This window comes from Magnolia sinica, chromosome 16 (genome assembly GCF_029962835.1).
Source record: "Magnolia sinica isolate HGM2019 chromosome 16, MsV1, whole genome shotgun sequence".
Classification (NCBI taxonomy): Eukaryota; Viridiplantae; Streptophyta; class Magnoliopsida; order Magnoliales; family Magnoliaceae; genus Magnolia; species Magnolia sinica.
The window spans coordinates 51,651,357-51,674,730 of NC_080588.1; the positions used below are offsets into that span (position 1 = coordinate 51,651,357).

Below are 23,374 nucleotides of genomic sequence, written 5' to 3' on the forward strand. Positions count from 1 at the left end.
TTTAGGACTAGACCTTTGGAATCCATGTCCACCTATTTTTCTATCTTTGGAAGTGAATGTATTTTGATTGTGGAAACTGTTTTTATGAAATGGTTTTTTCGTGGAAAGTTGTTTGGATGGCATTTATTATCTAAGAAAAAATGAGGATTTCAAATCCCCTGGAATGCTTGGCACCGTAAAGTAACTGGGGACTTCAAATCCCCTCAAACAGGGGGTTTGTTGGCTGAGGATTTCAAATCCCCACTTAGATGAGGATTCACACCAAATTTCAGGCCATTCCAAAACTCTGCCCAACTGCAAATTTCTGGACAACTCTAGAAGAACTTTTAGCATTATTGTCGAGCTCATCTGAAATACAACTCTAAAGAATAGCTCTAGAAAATACTGCATGATTACCGAGTTGTTCTTCGCAGTCAACTATCAGGCACAAATTATCATCACCTATTAAATATTCAGATACACTCAATACCAAATGCCCTCGTTTACAAAAAAGAATAAACAAAGGCATATTCAAAACTACTAAAGAAAATTAAAAAGAAAGAAAGAAAGAAAGAAAAAAGAAAAAAAAAACTATTCAAAATTTGAATATCTATGTTAAATAACATTTGTATTTTATACTACTTATACAGATCTTAACTATGATAAATATCTATTCCTATCCATAAATTTTCAAATTATTAAATATAGAGTTAGTCAGGTCGAGTTTTTTAGTCAACCCAACCCTGCTGGATATCTAGTGAGTTGAGTTAAATCATCATAACATCTTCTCATCAGCGGCTGTTATAATTCCTTCCAACTATCTGGAAATTCCCTGCAACCCCAGAATCAGATTCTTCCTTTGGTGGACATGCTCCTGGTAGAATCCTCACCAACGACGGATCCGTAAGTATATCCAAGTAGACCCTTATTTCCCACACTGTAATTCAGCATTGGAATTGAAATGATTGAACACAAAAAGATTTAGCAATGTTGGGAGTGAGAATTCAAATAGATCCAATTGGTAGAAATTCATTCTTCAGTTCTTTTTGCCTGGCCGTCGATGAACATAGTAAAATGTGCTAGAGCGGTGTAGGTGATTCCTCAATCATTTGAATAGTATATTGGTGGGAGTGGTAGTGGAGCTGATCTAATTAGAGATCATCACAAACAATTAATACATTGTTGGGTATTTCTAGTTCGATGAACAAAGTAAAATGCATTTCTACAACAGCAATTGGGTGATTCTCTTCTAAATTAAGCCAAATTCAATGACTGCGTCGTGTTGTTGAATTGCAAATTCCACTCCAAAGCATTCCTAAGTCTGACTTGTGGGCACATGTTCAGAGAAGCAAATGCAGTAGAAGATATTTTAGCCATTCTTTCGGCATCTCAGTATCAAAAATAGAGAGAACAAGTAGGTGAGCCACATACATTTGAAAAATTACGGATAGGAATAGATATTTAACATAGTTAAGATCTGTATAAGTAGTATAAAATACAAATGTTATTTGGTACAGTCCACTTTGAAAATTCCCTAACACATGAAGCAGTCAGGTCTAGTAATCAGGTGAGCCACATACATTTGCTGAACAGGTGTTTATTTTAGTGTTCTCTAAATGGACGGCTGAAGGAATATGACTAGTTTTGTTGGGGAAGAGAGGTCTACTTTACCGTGTCCTCAGCTTTCTGGGTTGACAGTTCTACTTATGTTGAGCCATACTTTGAAAATGGGCCATTTTATTAGTTGTCCATTGACACGCCAATATACATGCTGTTAATGATGAATTTACTATCCTTGTCATCAGGATTATTGTTTGTTATTGTCATGGATATGCTTAGATACTTAGCTTACTCCTGACTTGTAACAAATCATTCTCCTTTCTCACAGTTTCCTAGAACTTGTAACAGATCATTCTTTAGTAAGAGTGTTGTCTCAACCCATCTAATGATTTTATTAACTTGAGAGAATCCCAAATTAGCCTGAAATTCATGCAAACTATGGCACTTATCCCACTAATGCACATTCTTAAGCATTTGATATCATCCCACCAAGTTTGAGAAGCCTCTGCACTATGAATCAGATGGGACTGTTTATTAGTTTTTTTTTTAAAAAAAATTAAAATTAAATGCTGAGAATCTGAATTGACTAAAACAAAATCAAGGACCTGGTCACTAAGCACTCTGTACATGTTTGAGAATTCCAACATGCTAGCCTAGGGAACTAGTGCAGTCTTACAAATGTCAGAATAGGATTTATTCAACTGCACCCAAATAACATATCAGAAGATCAGCTTTTATATTTTGAATTTGAAGATGGGTGCTGGATACTTCAATCAAGATGGGAAAAAACCTCTCTGATGGTTGTATCCTTCTTTGCCCTGTGAAAGAGCTTCACAGCAAAGCAAAGTATTATTTGCAGTGGAAACACATTCAGAATGATGAAGCTATTTGCTTATGTTTCAATTTGATACTTTTCATCATAGAAGACTTATGCGATTTAACAACACAGCTTCTAACTAGGTGTTGCTCCCGCTTCTAATCACACATCAGATTGTCACTCCCTCTCCTGCTTCCTACCTATTTATACTTATTTACATTAATAGATGCTACCCCACGCCTGCATCCAAATCTGTTGCTGCTTCACTTTACTATGCAATCAGTTTCTTCTTCAATTTTGAGATAATTTAGTTATGAAATTAGTAGTCTTATTGATTATTTATTTATTTATTTATTTATTTATTTATTATTTTTGTTTCCAGATGAAAATGGCTGCAAATGTCTGTGTGCTTTATGATATGAATAGAAGCAAGAGAGCCTGATACTTATTACCCAAGATGATTCCAGGTTTTTCTTTTTCACCCCCATGTATTCATATTCCTTAATGTTTCAGAAAAGAAAAATCTCAGCTTGTGATCTATGTTCTGATTGATATTTCTTTTTTAAGCATCCTTGAAAAACTTTTGACCTTTTGGCCTCTTTGTTAGCCATGTGCTATTTCTACTTGTAGCACCATCATGATGGCTGGTTTGGCACCATGCCAAGCAGGGTTGTCAAAGGTTTTGCCTGATGATCAGTGTCTTATTCTGCATTCTAGTATGTCTCTCATGGATATCATAGGTCTTGAGTGTTGGTTTAGGAGAACCTCCAGGAAATCCTGATCCTGGGTCTAATAGTATTGATAAGAACTAACTAGTTAGGTTTCATTCAAATTAATCATTTTAAGTACTAACTATTTTTAGTATTTGATAAGTAAAAAAGCAGTAGGAGCTAAAATGAACAATGTAGTAGCAATATAGACAAGAATATTTACTGATAAGTTTGCAGTGCTTGATTCCATAAGCTTTCATTATATCTTTCATTATAGGTAGATTTTGAATTGGGTGATTAGCTTACTTGCTTGGACGTTGATTTGTTTGCTCTAGTATCTTTCATTTTATCTTTAAATTGGATGATTGTTTACTTGCATGCCGCATATACAATAGCCATGTGTACTAATCGAAGTCATGTTGAATGAAGTTGCTAACCTTGATAAGCATGCCTTGTTATATATCCCAATGCATCAATATGGTGTATTTTTCATATTATTAAATAGAAGCCAATAAATAATATATTATGGTTCCTTTCATTTTGCCAATAATAAATCATTTGCCAATAATACTACAGAGTTTGCTTTTGGTCTTGCAATAAACTACATTCAGTGAAAGTCTTATGGAACAGGTAATTCACCTTTGTACATTAATATTTTTTTTAAAAAAGATTATGTACTTTTACATTTTACATTTTACTTGTAAGTATTGAATGCTACCACTTTAAGATGCCTTTGATTTTTTAGTGAAAGTCTTGTGAAACAGGTAATTCACCTTTTTTTTCTTTTTCTTTTTCTTTGTTTCTTTCTTCAGGAGTGCTTTTTCTTTCTTTCTTTCTTCAAGAGTGTTTAAGTTTTACAGAAAGAAGAGCAAGGTTAAGAACAGGTAATTCACCTTTGATCAGCTTACTGTTTTCTATGGTTGCATCTGATTTATTTATTTTTATTGTTGTTGATTTTGATTTTATGAGATTTCCAAAGAAAGTTTGATTTCTTTAGAACAACAACCCATCTGGTAGATGAGGTAACACCTCTAGCCATGCTCTCTGAGTAGTAGCTCCTTTGGAGCTTGCTTGTATTAGTTTCATATGAGTTATAATACTATACTGTGCTTGTGATATACTAATACCTGTCTTTTCCTTCTACATTTTTTGTCCAGTTGATACCTTTTTTCTCCTTATTCTTTTTTCCTTTTGTTGTTTGATCATTGTTTTGGGCCATGTATTTATGTTCGGCCTGTTGCTTAAAAAAAGAACATTGGAGTTAGAGAGAAGGTGAATATGCTAGAACATATGCACTATATGTAACTCATAATAGTCATAGATTGGAATATGCAATTGACATGAATTATCATTTAAGAATTACTGTGTCATGCTCTTTTCTTTTTTTCTTTTTTTCATATAGTTTAAATGATAAGCCACTATTTTGTGGATTGTTTCTCATTCGTTTGCATACAATTCTATATTCAATTTCTATTCTCTTATGCCCTCAATTAAAGAATATGCAATGGAAAGTAGGTTCCAGTTTCTTCTAGTTATTTGTTGTGTGTATCCATCAATTGTACCTTTAAACCGGGTGTCCTTCTTTGCAATGGTACGAATGGAATGCTGTCAAGGTGTAATGGCAACTGCTTTATTTTTCTCTGAACGCGTATGTTATAAAAATCCATTTTCTTATATTGTCATGCTATTTTTTGGCTTTATTGTTTCTTCAGATTGAATCAAGTTTGCTTGTTAGTGTGGTGATGTTATTTAGGTAATTCTGTTTGACTGGGGATCCCATTAGTAATTAATGAATTTTACTATTGAATAAATTGGGAGATTGTGTTCTTGGGCAGTTGGCTGGCCGCAGATATAATGAATGTGGACAACCACTTTCTTCCTGAAAGTTATGCGCCCCATGCAGATGAACCTTGGACAACTGGAATTTTCTGTCAATTGTTGCCAAAACTGCCTTGTCAACTGAATGTGTCTCATCTAATGTTCTGGTACTTGTGTCTCAATTCTACTCTTAACTCATCTCAGCCATCAGTTAGCACCACTGATACATCTCTTTCTTTTGGCAATGGAGCTTTGGTTGACTCCTGCTGATAACATTGTATTTACTATTTGCATAGGAAAAGGGCTTAGATGAAATTGTCTTCAAGGCGATGGGAAGAGCTATAAATAAAATTGTTATGATCGTGGAGCTAATTAAGGTGGAGTATCTTATATCAATATTCTGTGTTTCCTTCTTTCTTTTTTTTGGTTTTTAGAAGTTCGGTTCCAAGTAGTAAGGATGGGAAGGACCACCTATATTCATTATCAACTCATGTTGCTGGCTGCATTCTATATACTTACATTCTTCATGCTTGTGCCTGAATGTGTTGAGCGTTTGCAGGCAGAGATGATGTTATGCTTTTGAATGTTCGTAAGCAACTTAAGGTGGTTCAAATGGGTTCAAAGTTCATTCTTTTGTGTTGATTGAATTGTAAATTTGTTTGATTTGTTCTCTTATCATCTTGTAAATGTAGGCTTGATTAAGTAACTTTAGAAACATGGATTTGGTAGGTATACATGAACTTCTTCAGATGGTCTGAATCCCCTCGCTGTTGATGATCGTGCTTTGGTAGCAGATGCACTGCCTCTTGAGGTGATTGAACTTCCACACTCCTATCTCTTTCCAGTTCCATGGAAATTACGAGTTGTATATACTCCCATTGAAGAGTTTTGTGATTGAATTCTATACTCTCTCACAGTTTTAATCCACTATATTTCTTCCTTGCCATTTGTAATTGATCTTAACTGGATTAGTTGAGAGTTTTCACTGCATAAATGCTAATAAGATTTGATACTTTGTAAAGAAATTTGATATAATTGATGTAATTAGTGTTTCTTCCTGGTGCTTGTGATGTCACTCTAGCGAAATCCATATCTAGATAATTAGACTATTAGATGTAGCTATGTCTGGTAATATATAGTATACTAGAGCTTGTCATGACCATTGTGCTTGTGAAAATTTCAGGGAATTCCACAAATTATTTTGTTGATGCTATACTGTTTTATCAGTCCAACTGTTTTTGTTTTTCCTGAAAATTGGTTTAAATTTCTTGTGTATTTCATCTATGGAGGTATCTGATTCACTTATAGAGTAGGTGTAGATGTTGCATAATTAAAATCATGTTCCTTTTCTCTCTTAGGGAGGAGGATGGTGCAACAATATTACGACTTGCCTCTCATGAAAAGAAAACCATTTGGGTTCATCCAAGAGGACTGGGTTTGATGTCTACTTCTCCATGGCTAGGGGGAATGCCACTTTGCCTGCTATGGAAATGACCAAGTGCTTCGACATTAGCTAGTAAGCCATTGTTATTAAGGTGTCTCTTGCTTGAATTTATACATTAAGGATCTGTTTTCATATTCAATTTGTAAGATGCTCCAAGTGTACAAGTACGAGCTTGAGCAAAACCCAGTATAATTTCTTTTCTTGATCCCATGAAAGGTGAATGTTGATGCAGCAGCAGTTAAAATAGTCATGGCTAGAGCTGGATGTGAAAATGGTAGTAAAGTGGAACAAGTGAGAAATGGCCTTCATATTGTTATATTTAACATTATTGCTTTGTGGAATAAAACTATAATTTCTCACATGTTCTTTCATTTTGTGTTTTCCCTTGTCGAACTCACAACCTTTCTCCATCCTCAGATAACATATGCAGTAGTTGTTGCATGGATTTTGAATGCTACTCTAGTAGTACCTCAAATAACATATGCACATCTAAACCTCACTCTATCCAGCTTCGTCCACTTTTTACAAGTTTGTAATCATCTCTTAATATAAGATTGATATTTGAAGCATATGTATCTATGGAATAACCTGGAACAGTGGCTAATTGATGTAGAGCAGGTCGCGGACAATTACATGGCCAAGATGGATCAGAAAAGGCCTGGTCGACGACAAAAGTGATCCAGACCATCGAACCTTAAATCGGGCGTATCTTGCAATCCGGAATGAGTTACCTGACGTAAAATATATGATTTTGGGGTAGAACGAGCTACTGAAGCCAACCAACCCCGCTATGCTGGGTTGCGCAACCCAGAATTGTGAAAAACCCCTGGACTGATGGTTGTTTCCCTGTTTTAATTTCATTTTTACTATAAATAGTAAGTTTTAGTTTGATTATAACTCTTCATCCGTCGGGCTTTAGGAGTTGCGCCCAACGTGAAAAGAGCTTAGAATAATTAGGAGAACGGTTTGGTGAAGCCAAATAGGACACTTACTATTTTTTGGCCGAAAACCTTGCACACTAGTAGACATCACGACCGTCTATAAATAGTAAGTTTACTATTTATAGTAAGTCGCGGATTCTAAGAGTTTGAGTTGTAGTTTGATTCTAATTTCTTTCCCATTGCTTGGTAGCCCTATTTAAAGGGTTGTAAACTCGTTTTTATTCATCAATTAATCAATTTCAAATTTATTAGAATTTATTTCTATTTTCTGTTTTCTTTCCTCGTGGATTCGAGAAGTCTCTGTGAGGAGTCCAGAGAAGCTCCGTGGATTCGGAGTAGTTATCCTCATCACGTTCATCCCTACGTCACTAATGGCTAAGATTTTTTTTGTAGTTTAGAACTGAATGGTAACCATTCTTTTCTCTATTGGAGGCTCCATACTTCGACAGGTAGGGCCCACGGTAATGTTTATAATTGGTCTTTTTGTTGGTGCGCAAGTAATCACAAAATGTGAAGGTGAGCAGGAATTGATTTGAGCATGGGAATGGAGAAGCTTTAGCTTCAAAATGTTAGCAAGTATGAATAGCTAGGAGGCAGGAGTAGGAGCACAAATCAAAAACACAATTCAAAGTGATAGTGGCACCTGGGTAGAAAATTTTGCAGTGATCTTCATTTTGTGGCCTATGAAATATATGTTGAACCTAGTAGATCTTCAACAACATAGGGAAGACAAAAACCTTTAGACTAATGGAATTTCAATGGTCCCATAGTTTCTCTAAATCAATAGTCTTATATGTAGAGATAAAGACAGGAAGTTAGTTTTAAAATTATGATTTAAATATGTTGATACTACAATCAAGAATTAAATGAGTCTGTGACAACGAATTTAAGCATGGATGGCATTGACTAGAATATATTGGATTTAATTTTTGTGCAGTTAGGAAAATCTTTTTCCTTAGGCTACCCAAATGCCAAGATTAGTGTCCTCCATGCAGCCTTGTCTTTTGAAGCCCCCAAATTATTTAAATCTTGTGATGTGCAGAACAACATAAACCCATTGTAATCTCCCATTTGTGTAGGTTCTGGACTGTGGTGAGAAGATTGAGCTTGTGGTAGATAAAACAGAGAATCTCCACTCACAGGTGGTGAACCTCAATATCATTAAGGGCCTAAACCTATTGAAGGACTCCAAAATACTGGTGCTAATGCCTTTTACTACTACAAAGCTCACCAAAGATCAACAGAAGAAACGAGTCCCTTGGAAACAATGGCAATCATTGGCAACAAGGAGATCATTGACATTAACCAAGGTATGTTAGCTGCTTAGACTAGTGTAAAAAAAAATAAAAAAATAAAAAAATAAAATGGTTCACCTTTTCTTTTCTTTTTCTTTTTTTTTTAAAAACTTTTTGATAAGAACAATTTTCTCTTTTGCTACGGATCGTCGATGGCTATGATCCTTCTAGCTATGAATTTAATCCGTAGCAAAGTTTTAAAAAGCTACAGTACCAATGGCTATGGTCGCACTGTGGGCTAGTCACCAGTAGCTACGGATTTTATTCGTAGCTATTGGCCAATATTTTGGTAGTGTAGCAAAAAACTGGCAATTTAGCTGTCTCCAGCACAATCGTTAGCAAAGGTCCTGACCGCCAGTAAAGCCTTTACCAACCGAAGCAAAGGATTGTTAGGTGACTGCGGGCAAAGGATTTACCGGGGGTTTTCTAGGCCTTTGGTGGCAGTTTTGACTGCCGGTAAAGGCCAGTTTTCTTGTAGTGTGGTCACCTTCTTTTAGAAGAATAAATGATAAAATGTTGGCATATTATTACTTGGGAGAAAATTAGGGTCATAATGTGTGGAGGAAATAAAATTGAACAAGGAAGAAGATGTGGATTGAGGGATAAAAAAGAGGTAAGGAAGAAAAGTTAGAAAAGAAAAAGGAAGAAGATATATAGTTGAGAGAGACAAGAAGGAATGCAAAATTGAACAATGATTGTTATTTCTCTATTTCTAAAGGGATTGCATTGTATTTTCTTATGTAAGCATTATAATAATTAAAGCTATAATTAAGCAACAATAATAATAGAAAAATAACTAACAATTTAAAATAAATAGTTAAAGGCATAAATTTAAATTTGAAAATGAAAATGAAAATTAAAATGTAATTTGAATAGGACCTCATCGTCTCACTATCCAACAAAAGAACCTTGTCCTCAAAGTTTAAAATTAGGGTACTGAGAAGAGATACTGTCATAAGTCTCCTATGTAGCATGTTTGGGGGGATTAGTTGGCCTAATAAACAAGACCTCCGAGACCATGGTGTTGTGATACTTAACCATCCATTGATTGAGAATAGTTAATGGCTTTTCCTGTATGCACTACAAGAAAGTAGGCCTTTAGCCTTGGTTGAAAAAATAGAGGCTAAATGTGTTTTTTAGCCTCGGTTGCTAAGGAACTGAGGCTAAAAGTTCATTTTTCACCTTAGTTGCTTGAGAACTGAGGCTAAAAGTCTACTTTTTAGCCTCAGTTGCATAGCAACCGAGGCGAAAAGTCTACATGTTAGCCTTAATTGCATAGGAATCGAGGCGAAAGGTCTACTTTTTAGCCTTAGTTGCATAGGAACTGAGGCGAAAAGTCTACATTTTAACCTTAGTTGCATAGGAACCGAGACGAAAGGTCTACTTTTTAGCCTCAGTTGCATAGGAACCGAGGTGAAAGGTCTACTTTTTAACCTTAGTTACATAGGAACCGATGCGAAAAGTCTACTTTTTAGCCTCAGTTGCATAGGAACCGAGGCGAAAAGTCTACTTTTTAGCTTCAGTTGCATAGGAATCGAGGCCAAAAGTCTAATTTTTAGCCTCAATTGCATAGGAACCGAGGCTAAAAGTCTACCTTTTAGCCTCAGTTGCATAGGAATCGAGGCGAAAAATCTACATTTTAGCCTCTGGCATAGGAACCGAGGTGAAAGGTCTACTTTTTAGCCTCAGTTGCATAGGAACCAAGGCGAAAGGTCTACTTTTTAACCTCAGCTGCATAGGAACCGAGGCGAAATGTCTAATTTTTAGCCTCAGTTGCATAGGAACCAAGGCCAAAAGTCTACATTTTAACCTCAGTTGCATAGGAACTGAGGTGAAAAGTCTACTTTTTAGCCTCAGATGCATAGGAACCGAGGTGAAAAGTCTAATTTTTAGCCTTAGTTACATAGGAACTGAGGCGAAAAGTCTACTTTTTGGCCTCAGATCATAGGAACCGAGGCCAAAAGTCTACTTTTTATCAACCAAGGCGAAAAGTTTACTTTTTACCCTATCCATGTCACGCCCCAAACTCGAAAAACGGGCTTACAAAATTCACGATTGCCGAATCTGGCGCTGACAGCCTCCGTAGTGCCCCATTCCCAGATTCTAGCACTCACATGCGAGATTCCGATCCTGGGATCCTACAAGGAGGATTTTCAGTATGATTTTTTTTAATGGAGCATAACCAAGTCACAAAACAACATCACCACATATTCACTATATCAAAAACTTTAAGTACAAAACGGAAAGGAAAATGCAAGATGATCAAAAGGCTCCAAAATAAACTGATGTGCACTCCTACCTCAGCGTTGCTGCTGTCCAATGCTACCTCCATGCAACCGTCATACATAAGCTTACAAAAGCTTAGAGGGTGATGTAAGTATATGCGCAAGGCAAGCGCCAAGTGTACAATATCAGAGTAATGTGAAAATATGCGGGTAAGTCCACGAATGCAATCAGCTATACCAAAATGATGTGATGCAAGGCATGAATGCTATCGGCCATACCAAGACCATGCGATGCGAGGCCTATGTAGCCAAATGTCATATGCGAGATGCAAAGCAAGCATGTCATTCCTTATCAAGTACACATATCAGTATAGTTCCTCTCTGGATATCACCAGGGTCTAATACAGTTCACATTGACTGCCTCCTCCCTAGCTGCATAGTCAAGCAAGTGGAAGAGACCACACTATTCACCTGACCGGTAGTCTGCCAATACCTACCCGGCTCATCGATAGCGGACTCATTTGCGAGCTGGTCAAACTCAGCCTAGCTCATAGCCCCCTGCTCTGGCGGATAAGGCCACACCCCCTTCCAACCGAACATGACACAGTGGGAGACGCAGCCTACTAGTATTCGGCACTCAGGCGCTCGTGTATCCACTCGGTCTAGACGTTGGAGCATCTCCTTGTACCAAAAGGGTTCTAAGATTTTCACCCAAGAACATCATAAGTGCCCATAATGCTAGAGCTAATATTTTCGGTATCCAATACGACCATCCACGATGTGCCTGTGGAGGCCACGACCCTGATGTCCCTAGGGCGTGCAGTGATCAAGTCATACATATGCGAGATGCATGAGTCACACCGCACAATCATGTAGCAATCCTATGCGTACCACACAATCATGTGGGGCACTCCGTCTCATAAGGAGTCCCATAAATGTTTTGGCCCAACGGCTTATGCTATGATCAAACATTCCTCATATCAAGCATACATATGATGCATATGGGCATGAATCATGAAGCTATACTAAGCATGTTACAAAGTTGTGAACCATCAACAAGTATGGGCCTACCAATGGGCCCTAGGGAGAGTTATAATGCAGACATTTAACCAACATTATTCTTACAACGTGGACGTCAAACCAACATTGCTCCCAAGGCATGGCCCGCTATAAAACACCATTACACAAACCATGGAGGAATCACACATTGCAATGGACCTATATACATCTCATTGGGCCTCGACTCATAGGCCTTAGATACATCAAATGGGCCACCTCATATGGGCCTTATATAAATAAAGTGGGCCGCATCAATGGGCCTTGTATACATTGTAATGGGCTATATCCCATGGACCTTTGAAATACATCACAATGGGTCTCATAACATAGGCCTTATATATATCAGATGGGCCACACCAACGGCCACAAATACATCAAGATGAGCCTAATAACATGGTCATTTATATTAAATGGGCCGCCCCAACTGGGCCCTATGCATATCAAATGGGCCATACACAAGATAAGTGGTGATAATGATTTCCATCATTTAAAATTCCTAAGGCCCACCATAAATATGTTTCCCATCCAACTTTATCATAAATTAACATAGTGATAGATGAAGTGGGAAACAAATATCAGCTTAATGGGAAGCTACTATGGCCCCTAGAGGTTTTTGAACAGTGGGCATCATTGACCACTACTTAAAATGGTGGGGTCCACTTGAACTTAGATCTGCCTCATTCTTTAACTCATGCCATAAAATGATCTTTCAAAATGGATAGATGGTTTGGATGCAACATATGCATCATGGTGGGTCCCACTGTCCAAACAGTGGACAGTGGTGAGGTCACAGGGGTCCCACCGTCCACTGTGGACGGCGTGCATGAACACATGCACCATAGTAGGCGGACGGTGGAAATACAACATATACATCACTGTGGGTCCCACGTGGGGCCCACCATTATGTTAATATGCAATCCATCCCATTAATAAGGTCACACGGACCCTGACTAAATAGGAAAAAAAATTTCATCTTGATCCAAAATTCTGTGGACCCAAAAATGGGTTTCAATGACAGACAGTTCAACCCCACTGTTTCCTGTGATGTGGGCCACCTGAGCATCAGATGGGTCTGAGCTTTGGAGGGGGCCCACCACCCTTTGAATGGTTTGATGCCAAAAATACATCATGGTGGGGTCCACGGCTGGGACCATGGGTCCCAGCCCATCCGTCCGTTCGCCAGCGCAGGATGCTGCCTGCGCGTCCTCAGGCAGCAACAACGTCCTGCTGCAGTGATGTTTTATTATTTTTTTAACTGATTTCTTACGATTTTTCACAGGTGGGGTCCACATTAGCAAAATCCACCCCACCCATTGGATCCTATAGCCCATAACAAATGCAACAAGCCTAATATAAAACATGTTTCGGTGTATAGAAACATCGGAGTGAACTTTAACGGTGAAGGCCGCTGTTTTCTATGTTTTGGCCCACTAGAAAAATCGGATTGACTTCATTTTTCAGGTCAATGCCTAAAAGGAGATGGAAATGGAATGGACGGCGTGGATTAGATCCATACGTCAAGGTGGGGCTTGCATGAGTGGCCACCTCAATGCTTTGAAGCAAGCCGATATTTTTATTTTTTTGCTGCTGTAATACACCCCACCGTCAGTGCACACTTCTTTGTCCAACCATGTCTAGTGTCCCTAGACACTGGATGGTCTGCATAAACACAATTGAAGGCGGGCCCCACTTACTAGATGGCTTAGCTAAAACACATGCTTCATGGTGGGGTCCATCCGGGTGGACCACACAGTCACCCCATCACACATAAAATAAAAAAGAATTAATAAATGAAAGAGAAAGAGAGAGAGAGAGAGAGAGAGAGAGAGAGAGAGAGAGAAAGAGAGTGGGACGCGTGTGATGGAGAGACCCCGACACTATGGGCCCTCCCTTGAAATCAATTATACATTAAGTGGGTCCCAATACATGTGGGCCTACCAAATCAAAGATCAATGGTGGAGATCCCTTCTCCACCCAAAATGGACAGTGTAGATGACCTCTTTTCATGCAAGAAAAATAAACATCATGTGGGGTCTATGGAGAATGACCCCATCATGGAATGATCATGAGTATTAAGGTGGGCCATCGGCCACACCTAGGGTCTAAAGTGAGATCCATACCATCAATCGGTAGGCCTCACTTGGCCCATTATCAAAACATGAAAAATCTAGCCTAATGAGCACCCACTGTTTGATCTTCTTAGTCCGTTGGAACGCCAATCTCCTTGTGTCTCACTTTGATAGTGGAAGATGAGGTTTGAATGGCTAGGATGATGGATTTGGGATGGAAAAGTGGGCCACACAATTCACATTTTTCTCTCCATAGGAAGGCTTGGACGTGTGCGCCTCTTACTAGCTTGGGAGTTATGTTGAGAAATGAGAGAGAGAGAGAGAGAGAGTTGTAAGGAGAGAGAGTGATGGATGTGAGTGATGGGTGAGGTGATGGTGTACTTGATATGTATGGGTGTGTAAGAGAGAGGGTGAGAGAGAGTTGACTTGGTGGTTGCTTGGGGATGGGGTGAAAGGTGATGTGTACTTGATATGAAGTGATTGATTGATTGATGGGACATGTCGTAGAGATTCTCTTGGGATTGCAAACGCGTGGTGTTTTCTTCGAAATAAACGCTGGCTCACATCTCTTAGCCAGGGTATTGGACCAGTGCGCGAGACGCGGCATCAGAACCGTGGCGACGGTGCGGTCGCAATGGTATAAGTCTCAAATTAAGCCGACTCAAATCTATGGGATTCGATTTATGGTCGCACGCAAATGTCGATTATACGTCGTAGGTTGCTGGAATTCGACGTGAAGGATCACGGGAGTCGACGGAACAGTATGGACTAGGATACGGGTCTTACAATCCATCTATTTGATGGAATATAAACATCAAGGTCGAGGTAGGAAGGTTTCAACGGTAGGTATTCCTTTCACCACTGTTTCATCTCCTATGGCCCACTTGAATTTTGTATCCTCATCAATTTCGGGCGCATGTCCTAAAATGAGTGATTTCTAAGTGCCTATCGACGGATCTAATCTTTCCATCAGGTGGATCACACTCTTTAGGTATTCTAACCTATAAATGAAGCCTATTTGACTTCTCAGAATCCACTCCACAAAATGAATGGATGGCTTGAAAGATTTCTTCAACCGTTTGTTTTGTACACCTCGGCTCACCTTTACAAAACAGCCTTATTTTTGGGCCAAACGATCTAACCGCCCATTTGCATGTTGGCGTGTGGATAACATGCTTGGCATTGATTCTTGGGCCTGTAATTTGGTCATGGGCCTAAATTTCATGCTAGATGAATATGGTTTGGTCCCGGGCCTAGGTTTCATGACATTTCTTGCAAAGAACAATAGGCATAGTGGCATGATCTAGGCTCATTCACGAATTATATATGTTGGGCCCTTCAGTGAAATCCAGGCCCTCTTGGAGCTAAATATCATTCCCAATTGATAGACAGCCTGATCTTAGCCCTTCTCAAACCAATTCCATTTAGGCCCATCATCAAACGGTGAAGATTCGTCCACCCAATGCATTGGAGCATGTATACTGTTTTTCAGTGCTGAGTACTCATTGGTCTGCAGCTCAATCGTCTATGTCATTCCTCAGCCCGAATCTGTGTATGGGTCTCACGACGTGTGGGCCAGAGATGGTCAGGCCCATTTGAACTGTTGGATGGGCCTACTGGTCCCTCTTGGAGCTAAATATCATTCCTAATTGATAGACAGCCTGATCTTTAAGATACAGAACGGGCCCACCTTATGAGTAGACGTAGTATTTACATCCTAGTGGGCCCCACTAACTTTAAACTTATTTTACAGATGTTATAAATAGGATCCGGCCACTGAAGAGATGTCATATGGAGTAAAATAAAGTTGGTCATCTAGATGGAAAGCTTGGATCTCCAATAATCCATTCATAACATGTGATTGAACAGGCCCGGCTCAACAGAGAGCCGGCCTAATCTAGTTTTCATAAGCATAAGAAGTAATTAATGTGTGGCACTATAAAAGGGGGCACTCGAAGCAGAGCTCTCTCTCAAAATCCCTAAGCTCCGAAAGGAAATTCTGTCCTCCACACCAGTAATCTCTTCGCCGATTTCAGGTACTTATTCTCTCTTTTTTTATACTAATTTCTCAACTGAAATCCTCTCGAAAATAAGAAATCGGGGTAGAAATCTCTCATTTTCATGCGTTTTCCCCATTTGGCATTCAAAATCCAATTTTCGCATTTTTTGGTTTGATCTGAGGATTTTTTTTGCTAATTTCACTGAAATCTTGCTCAAGAAGTGGAAAATCCTGTCGTTTCTAGCTCATTTGCTGGATTTGATCAGTTTTTGTATTGCAATATCAATGATTAGGGTTTGGTGTTCGATCTGAGAGCAAAACTTTGTTCTCTGCTACGAAATCTGCTCCTCCATTGCCGATTTCTATGCAAGCTAGATAAATAAGGGGCATATACACTAATTGTAGCTCCTCACCGAACCGAACCCTAGCTCTTCTCTCTGTCTTCTCTAATATTTCTCTCGTATTCGTCAGATCTACCGTCTCTCTCTCTCTCTCTCTCTCTCTCTCTCTCTCTCTCTCGCCGATCATTAGATCCTTGAAAGACTGTGAGTTTTTTTCTCAATTTTTAGTGCTTAATCTATTTTAATATGAATCTAGCTTATGTCTCTCGATTTTGAGAGATTTTGTTGGATTTTGATCCGATTCTTGCTAATAGATCTGTTTTCCTTTCGGATCTCATTGTTTGGAGCTTTGCTTTTTAATTTTGTTTTGAGCTAATTATGCATATTTCCTTTTCGATTTTTTTTCTCAGTTTGATTATTCATTTGAAAAAGTTACTTAGATTTACAGTTGGCATTATTTGAGGACAGAGGAGGAGTTTTAACTTTTAATCGGGTGAGCTTCTCCCTCTCTTTTCTCCAAAATTTTCCACTTAGGGTTTGGTTTTTGTAATTTTTTCTTGATTTCTGGTGCTTGATCTGTTTTGATCTTGATCAACTTATATCTCTTTATTCTTAGAGATTTCATTGGATTTTGTTTCGATTCTTGCTGATTTAAGTTGTAATTTAGGTTTTTGTAATTAGATTTTGGAGATTTATCTTTGATTTATGTAATATCATGTATTTCAAATACATTTTGAGATTTCATTAGATTTTCTATTTCTTTTGGTGATTTGGAATATAAGTTCAGATGTTTGGGTTTTCATACATGGTTATGATGATCTAAATGGTGAAGGATAGAGGATGAGATGGGGATGGAGAAGGGAAATGAATTTTCCTCTCAAGTGAGAAAGTTGTACTTCTTAGGTTTCAAAAGGAAAATTGAAAAGGGGCCATTTTCCACCTAAATTGGACAAAAAGAAGCAACATTGGAGATATATATATATATATATATATATATTTAAGGTAACACTACCAGGGATTGAACTTTGGATCACTCACAGACACTGCATTCTGTAACAGCTCATCTAATGAGCAGGAGACTATTGTTTGAAATTGAAATTGAAAAGTTCTTCAATTTCAACAAATCCAAACATGCACTTACCAACTTACACAACTTGGGCTGGTCCACCAGGTTAGTGTAAAACTTAGGAAAGTTCAGAAATAATCAAACAAGTCACATGACGTACAGAGTTATAGACGAAATTAGACCATTTTAATGCTGATATGAGTAGACATAGCGATTCATGAGTCAACTAGTTGAGTTTTTAAAAAAATAGTTTGCAAATTGCAAGTTGTAACATCTCAGATAATTCGTAAGAAAAGCTTGGAGCTTGCAATTCATTATACACAAGATACAAAACCATAGTGTGTTAAAATATGAAAATGGACAATTGAAAATGGAGTTTCTGAGACTATTTTTTCTCATTGAATGCTAATGAAAAATTAATAATTTTATTGCATAAAATCATATTCTCGACAATATTATGATATATTAAAAGTCTCAAGAAAGCAAACTTTGATTATAGGCTTTTCGGTCATGATAATGGTCACCCAGCTAACATATGGTAAAAATTTGTCAGGAATTACCAAAAGTGAGCACTATAATAGTGAAATTAAAGCAAATGCAAAAGAATACCTGACACAGGGATGAACATGATGAGGATAACTACTCTAAATCCACGGAGCTTCTTTGGACTCCTCATAGAGACTTCTCAAATCCACGAGGAAAGAAAGTAAAAAATAGAAATAAATTCTAAGAAATTCGAAATTGATTAATTGATGAATAAAAACGAGTTCACAACCCTTTAAATAGGGGTACCAAGTAATGGGAAAGAAATTAGAATCAAACTATAACTCAAACTCCTAGAATCCGTGACTTACTATAAATAGTAAACTTACTATTTATAAACGGTCGTGATGTCTACTAGTGTGCAAGGTTTTCAGCCAAAAATAGTAAGTGTCCTATTTGGCTTCACCAAACCATTCTCCTAATTATTCTATGCTCTTTTCATGTTGGGCGCAACTCCTAAAGCCCGAAGGATGAAGAGTTATAATCAAACTAAAACTTACTATTTATAGTAAAAACAAAATTAAAACAGGGAAACAACCGTCGATCTAGGGCTTTTTCACAATTCTAGGCTACGCAACCCGGTTTAGCGGGGTTGTTTGGCTTCAGTAGCTCATTCTACCCCAAAATCATATATTTTACGTCAGATAACTCATTCTGGATTGCAAGATACGCCCAATTTAAGGTTCGATGGTCTGGATCACTTCTGTCATCGACCGGGCCTTTTCTTATCCATCTTGGCTATGTAACTGTCCGCGACCCACTCTACATCAGTCTCCTCCACTTCAAAAGAACTCGTCCTCGAGTTCTCGTCATGCTCCGGTTCATGATACTCGGTCAGGTCCGTGACATTGAAAGTCCGTGAGATTACCATGTCATCTAGAAGATCAACAACATAAGCGTTATCATTAATCTTTCGGATGATTGGTACCGGTCCAATCTTCTTATTTTTCAACTTATTGTATGTCCCGGTTAGAAATCTCTCTTTGTGTAGATGGACCATAATGCGGTCGCCCATCTCGAACACTTTTTGTCGCCGATGCTTGTCCGCTTGTCCCTTGTACTTCTCGTTCGAGGCATGTAGCTTGGTCTGCACTTCTGCATGGATGCCCATGATCTTGTCTACCATATGTTCTACTGTAATGCTCATGCCTGGGTACTTGGACAGAGGGACCAAGTTAAGTGTGTGGCGAGGCACTCGTCCATAGATAATTTGGAACAGTGATCTCCTTGTCGGTTCACCATGTTGTTGAATACAAACTCTGCTTGAGATAAGGCCAAATCCCACTGCTTCAGTTTTTCTCCTGAAATACACCGAAGGAGGTTTCTCAACGTGCAATTCACAACTTTAGTCTGCCCATCAGTCTGTGGGTGGTAAGCACTGCTGAATTGAAGTCGTGTATAGAATCAATTCCATAAAGTCTGCCAAAAGTGGTTAATGAACTTTGTGTCACGATCAGAAGTAATGGTCTTGGGGACCCCCTGTAGCCATACGACCTCCCTGAAAAATAGATTCGCCACATGTGTTGCATCGAGGGTCTTCTTGCATGGGATAAAGTGCGTCATCTTGGAGAAATGATCTACCACCATGAACATTGAATCCATGCCACGTTGTGCTTGTGGGAGACTAAGCACGAAGTTCATTGATAAATCCTCCCAAGGACCGTTAGGTACAGGTAACGGGGTGTAGAGGCCCGTATTCTGAGATTGCCCCTTAGAGGTCTGACAGACATGGCAATGTTGTACGGCTTTTTCCACATCGCCTACTAATTGCGGCCAGTAATACCGCTCTTCCACAAGAGCTCGTGTCTTGTCTCACCCCAGGTGTCCACCGAGGCCACCTCCATGTAGTTCCTGAATAATTTGATCCCTCAGAGAATTCTGGGGGATGCACAATCGATTCCCTTTGAAGAGAAAATCATCTTGTATATGAAGGTCACTAGGGTGACCTACTTGACACTTCATCCAAGAATCTTTGAAGTCCTTATCCTCGGCATATAGGTCCTTGAGACAGTCGAAGTCGACCACCTCGTTGCTCATCGTAACAAGTAGTGATGCACGACGGCTAAGTGCATCAGCCACCTTATTCTGCTGCCCTGACTTGTGCTTTAGAATGAATGTGAATTCATGTAAAAATACAACCCATCTAGCATGCACACGATTCACGTTAGTTTGACCATTAATAAACTTTAATGCTTGATGGTCAGTGTAAAAAAAAAAACTCTCTTTGAATCAGATAATGCCGCCAATGTCACAGCGCTTGAACAACTGCATACAACTCAAGCTCATAAGTCGACCACTTCTTTCGGGATTCGCTGAGCTTCTTGTTGTAGAAGGCTATCGGCCTGCCTTCCTGTGATAATACTCCTCCAATTCTGACGTATGAAGCGTCACACTCAACCTTAAACAATTTGTCGAAATTAGGAAGCACCAAAATTGGTGTTGTAAACAAACGATGCTTGATCTCATGAAAGCTCTTGTCAGCTTTATCAGTCCACTGGAACGATCCTTTTTTCATGCAATCTGTTATAGGCGTGACTATAGTGCTAAAATCTTGCACAAATCGACGATAGAAAGTTGTCAACCCATGAGAACCCAAAAAGGGCTTCAATGGCAGCCGTTCAATCCCATTATTTCCTACCGTGTGGGCCACCTGAGTTTCAGATGAGGTTGATTTTTTTTTATTTTTTTTTTGGGGGGGGGGGGCACTGCCCTAAAAGGGCCTACCAAATGTACGGTGTGGATTTCTAATATCAGGAGGATCTGCTCCAGCCATTGGATCTTACGGCTCATGACAGGCTAAATAAGCCCAATATTTGACATATTTTGGTGTGTAGAAACATCAGGTGATTTTTCCATGGTAAAAAATCATAGTTTTTTATGTTGTAGCTTGCCAGAAGGTCAGATCAGCTTCATTTTTCGGCTCAACGCCAAAAGTGAGTTGGGGACTAGGATGGACGACTTGGATTGAACCCATACTTTAAGGTAGGGCCTATATGAGTGGCCCACTCAAATAGCTTAAAAAAATTTTAATTTTTAATTTTATTTTTTTAATACACCCTATCGGTTCACACGTCCAGCGTCATCCAGGTGGGTCTCACGTGGATGTGGTCCACCTGATTTGTACCAATATGATATTTATGTTTTCCCAACATTAAAGGTAGGGCGCTTGGATGGCCATGGGGTCCACTTGATGGACGGTTTGGACACCACATACACTCATCATGTGGGCCACAAAATAAATAAAGGAAGGAAAGAGAGAGAGAGAGAGAGAGAAACACCCACCTTTCTCGCTTCTTCTTAGATCAATGGCAAGCTAAGCTCCTCGGCTACCACTTTGATGAAGGATGATGGTGATTGGATGGCGGAGATGGGAGTAAGGAAGGTGGGCCACACTAGCTTCTCCTCTTGGAAGCCATGGACATGGGTTGCTTGAAAAGAGGAGCTTGAAAAATGAGAGAGAGAGAGAGATGAGAGAGAGAGAGGTGTAAGAGAAATGATGAGAGAGAGGATGGTGAGGTGATGGGAAAGTTGACTTTTGAGATTGCTTTTTGTACTTGGGAATGGGGAAAGTAATGGGTTGAGTGATGGGTGTACTTTTGACAAGTGAGGTGATTAATATGATAGATTCTCTCAGGATTCACAGCGCGCGGTATTTCCCTCGAACTGAACGCGGGCCCACATCTCCTAGCCAGGGTACTGCATCGGCGTGCAAGATGTGGCATTGGAACCGCGGCGATGGCGCTGTCACACTAGTACAAGTCTTGTGTTGAGTCGACTCAGATATACAGGACACGTCTCAGGGTCGCGCGCAAATGCCGATAACTGATCGCGGGTCGCCGGAATTCAATGAGGATGACCGTGGAAGCTTATGGAACAGTACGGGCTAGGATACGGGTCTTACATCTTATCACCTTGATCACCTAAAAGGAGCATCACAAGTAAGGCATTTGATCTTAAAGATAAAATACTGGTAATGCATTGGCATCAACGATCAGGGGATTAAAAGGGGAGTTGATTGAAGCATGCGATAGAATCGATCAAGCAACCTGAGACGACATATTAAAGTTGCATAATTTGACAAGTATTATTTTGTGAGTCTAAACTTTATTTCCTTGTGTAAGATAGATGGTAAGATTTTATAACCCAAAACTTGATAATTTATTGTTCAGGACCTAAGCTCTTGTATATGGTTGAGTTCACTGGACATGGGAATATACATGTTAGTGTCTGTGGGACCCTCCGGTGGGAGTAAATGTAGGTCCTTGGAGTTGGACTAAGGTTATTGGTTAGCTAATTAACTTAAGTCTCTTATGAGAGCCTCCAATGGGGGTGTACATTAGGACTTTGTATATGTTGTAATAGTTAGAGGTGAACCTGATTTAAAACTTCTAATAGTAAAATCCAATACACTCATGGGTTAAGTGCGTCCACTGAGAGTGTAGTAGAAAAAGCGAACCACTATACATGCTTGTTTTTGAGATTATCTTTTGAGTATTTATTTAATTATGTTTATTTGATTAATTAATAAATTATATGTATACATGATTAGATGAATGCTTGGAGTTAATTGTTAGGACCCACAAACATATATATACTATTATTTATATATACTAGTTGTTTGATTGGAACATCTATTATAGTATATGTGATTGGACTCACTATGGCTTATAAGCCTTTGTATTACATTGCCTTATTTAAATTAGCATATTAGTTTAAGTGAAAAATTGGATTTAATTAACAAAATTTTATTTGGTCCTAATTAATCCTCTCCATAGGACATAACCTTCATTTTATAGCTGCTTCAATCTTCTGCACGTAGCCATGGTATCCTACTTCACATACAATTTCAATTGGTATTAGAGAGGGTAACTCTTGAAGGGCTTAACCGCCTTGAGTTAATCCCAGGAGCTTTCAGAATGATGTTTACCTAAGATGACTATGTCATCACATGACCGCCTTATTTTGATGGGTCTAACTACGCTTATAGGAAGACTAAAACAAGTCTTTTTAGGATCCCTTGATCCTATGATTTTGGTTATTGTCGAGTAAGGCTATACAATGCCCATGGAACAAGTCGTGGTTGATGGAAAAATCATTAGTACTCCCAAAGATAAATCCAAATAGAGTCCCGATAAGAAAGTGCGATATACTTATGTTGGCAAAGCTCTTAATACTATTTGTTATGTAGTTTTCTCAAATGAATTTAAATGTATTTGCACATATGAAATGAGGAAGGAAGCGTGGGATATATTGGAAGTCTCCCATTAGGGAAGTAGCATAATAAAAAGATCGAAGCTTTAACTCTTAATGACCAAATTTGAAAATATTAGAATGGAATAGTCTCATGGTATTTTATTCTAAGAAAAATTATATTTGTAACTTCATATGAGGTATATGAGAGAATTCTTGATGGTCGTATATGTAAGAAAATATTTAGATACTTTCTAGATAGGTTCACTCCCAACATAACCTTGATAAAAGTGTAGTAATATAAATGAGATGAATGTA

The 23,374-nt window shown here is 38.7% G+C and overlaps 1 protein-coding gene across 8 annotated transcripts; it reads left to right on the forward strand.

Moving 5' to 3' along the window:
• The first annotated feature begins 4,138 nt into the window (after positions 1-4,138).
• On the forward strand, positions 4,139-8,052 carry LOC131229643 (uncharacterized). Of its 8 annotated transcripts, XR_009163508.1 has the most exons (6): positions 4,664-5,261; positions 5,444-5,487; positions 5,614-5,695; positions 6,243-6,619; positions 6,746-6,856; positions 7,663-8,052. XR_009163508.1 is itself a non-coding variant. In XM_058225632.1 (4 exons), exons 1-4 carry the CDS (start codon positions 4,809-4,811, stop codon positions 5,465-5,467), a joined length of 309 nt encoding a protein of 102 aa, XP_058081615.1. In that variant the 5' UTR covers positions 4,664-4,808; the 3' UTR covers positions 5,468-5,607. The 8 variants fall into 8 exon arrangements, 1 of the variants encoding a protein (XP_058081615.1); XR_009163510.1 differs by lacking the exon at positions 7,663-8,052 and adding an exon at positions 4,139-4,657 and having other exon boundaries at positions 4,902-5,261; positions 6,243-6,923; XR_009163507.1 differs by having other exon boundaries at positions 6,243-6,856; positions 7,663-8,050.
• The last annotated feature ends 15,322 nt before the right edge of the window (positions 8,053-23,374 follow it).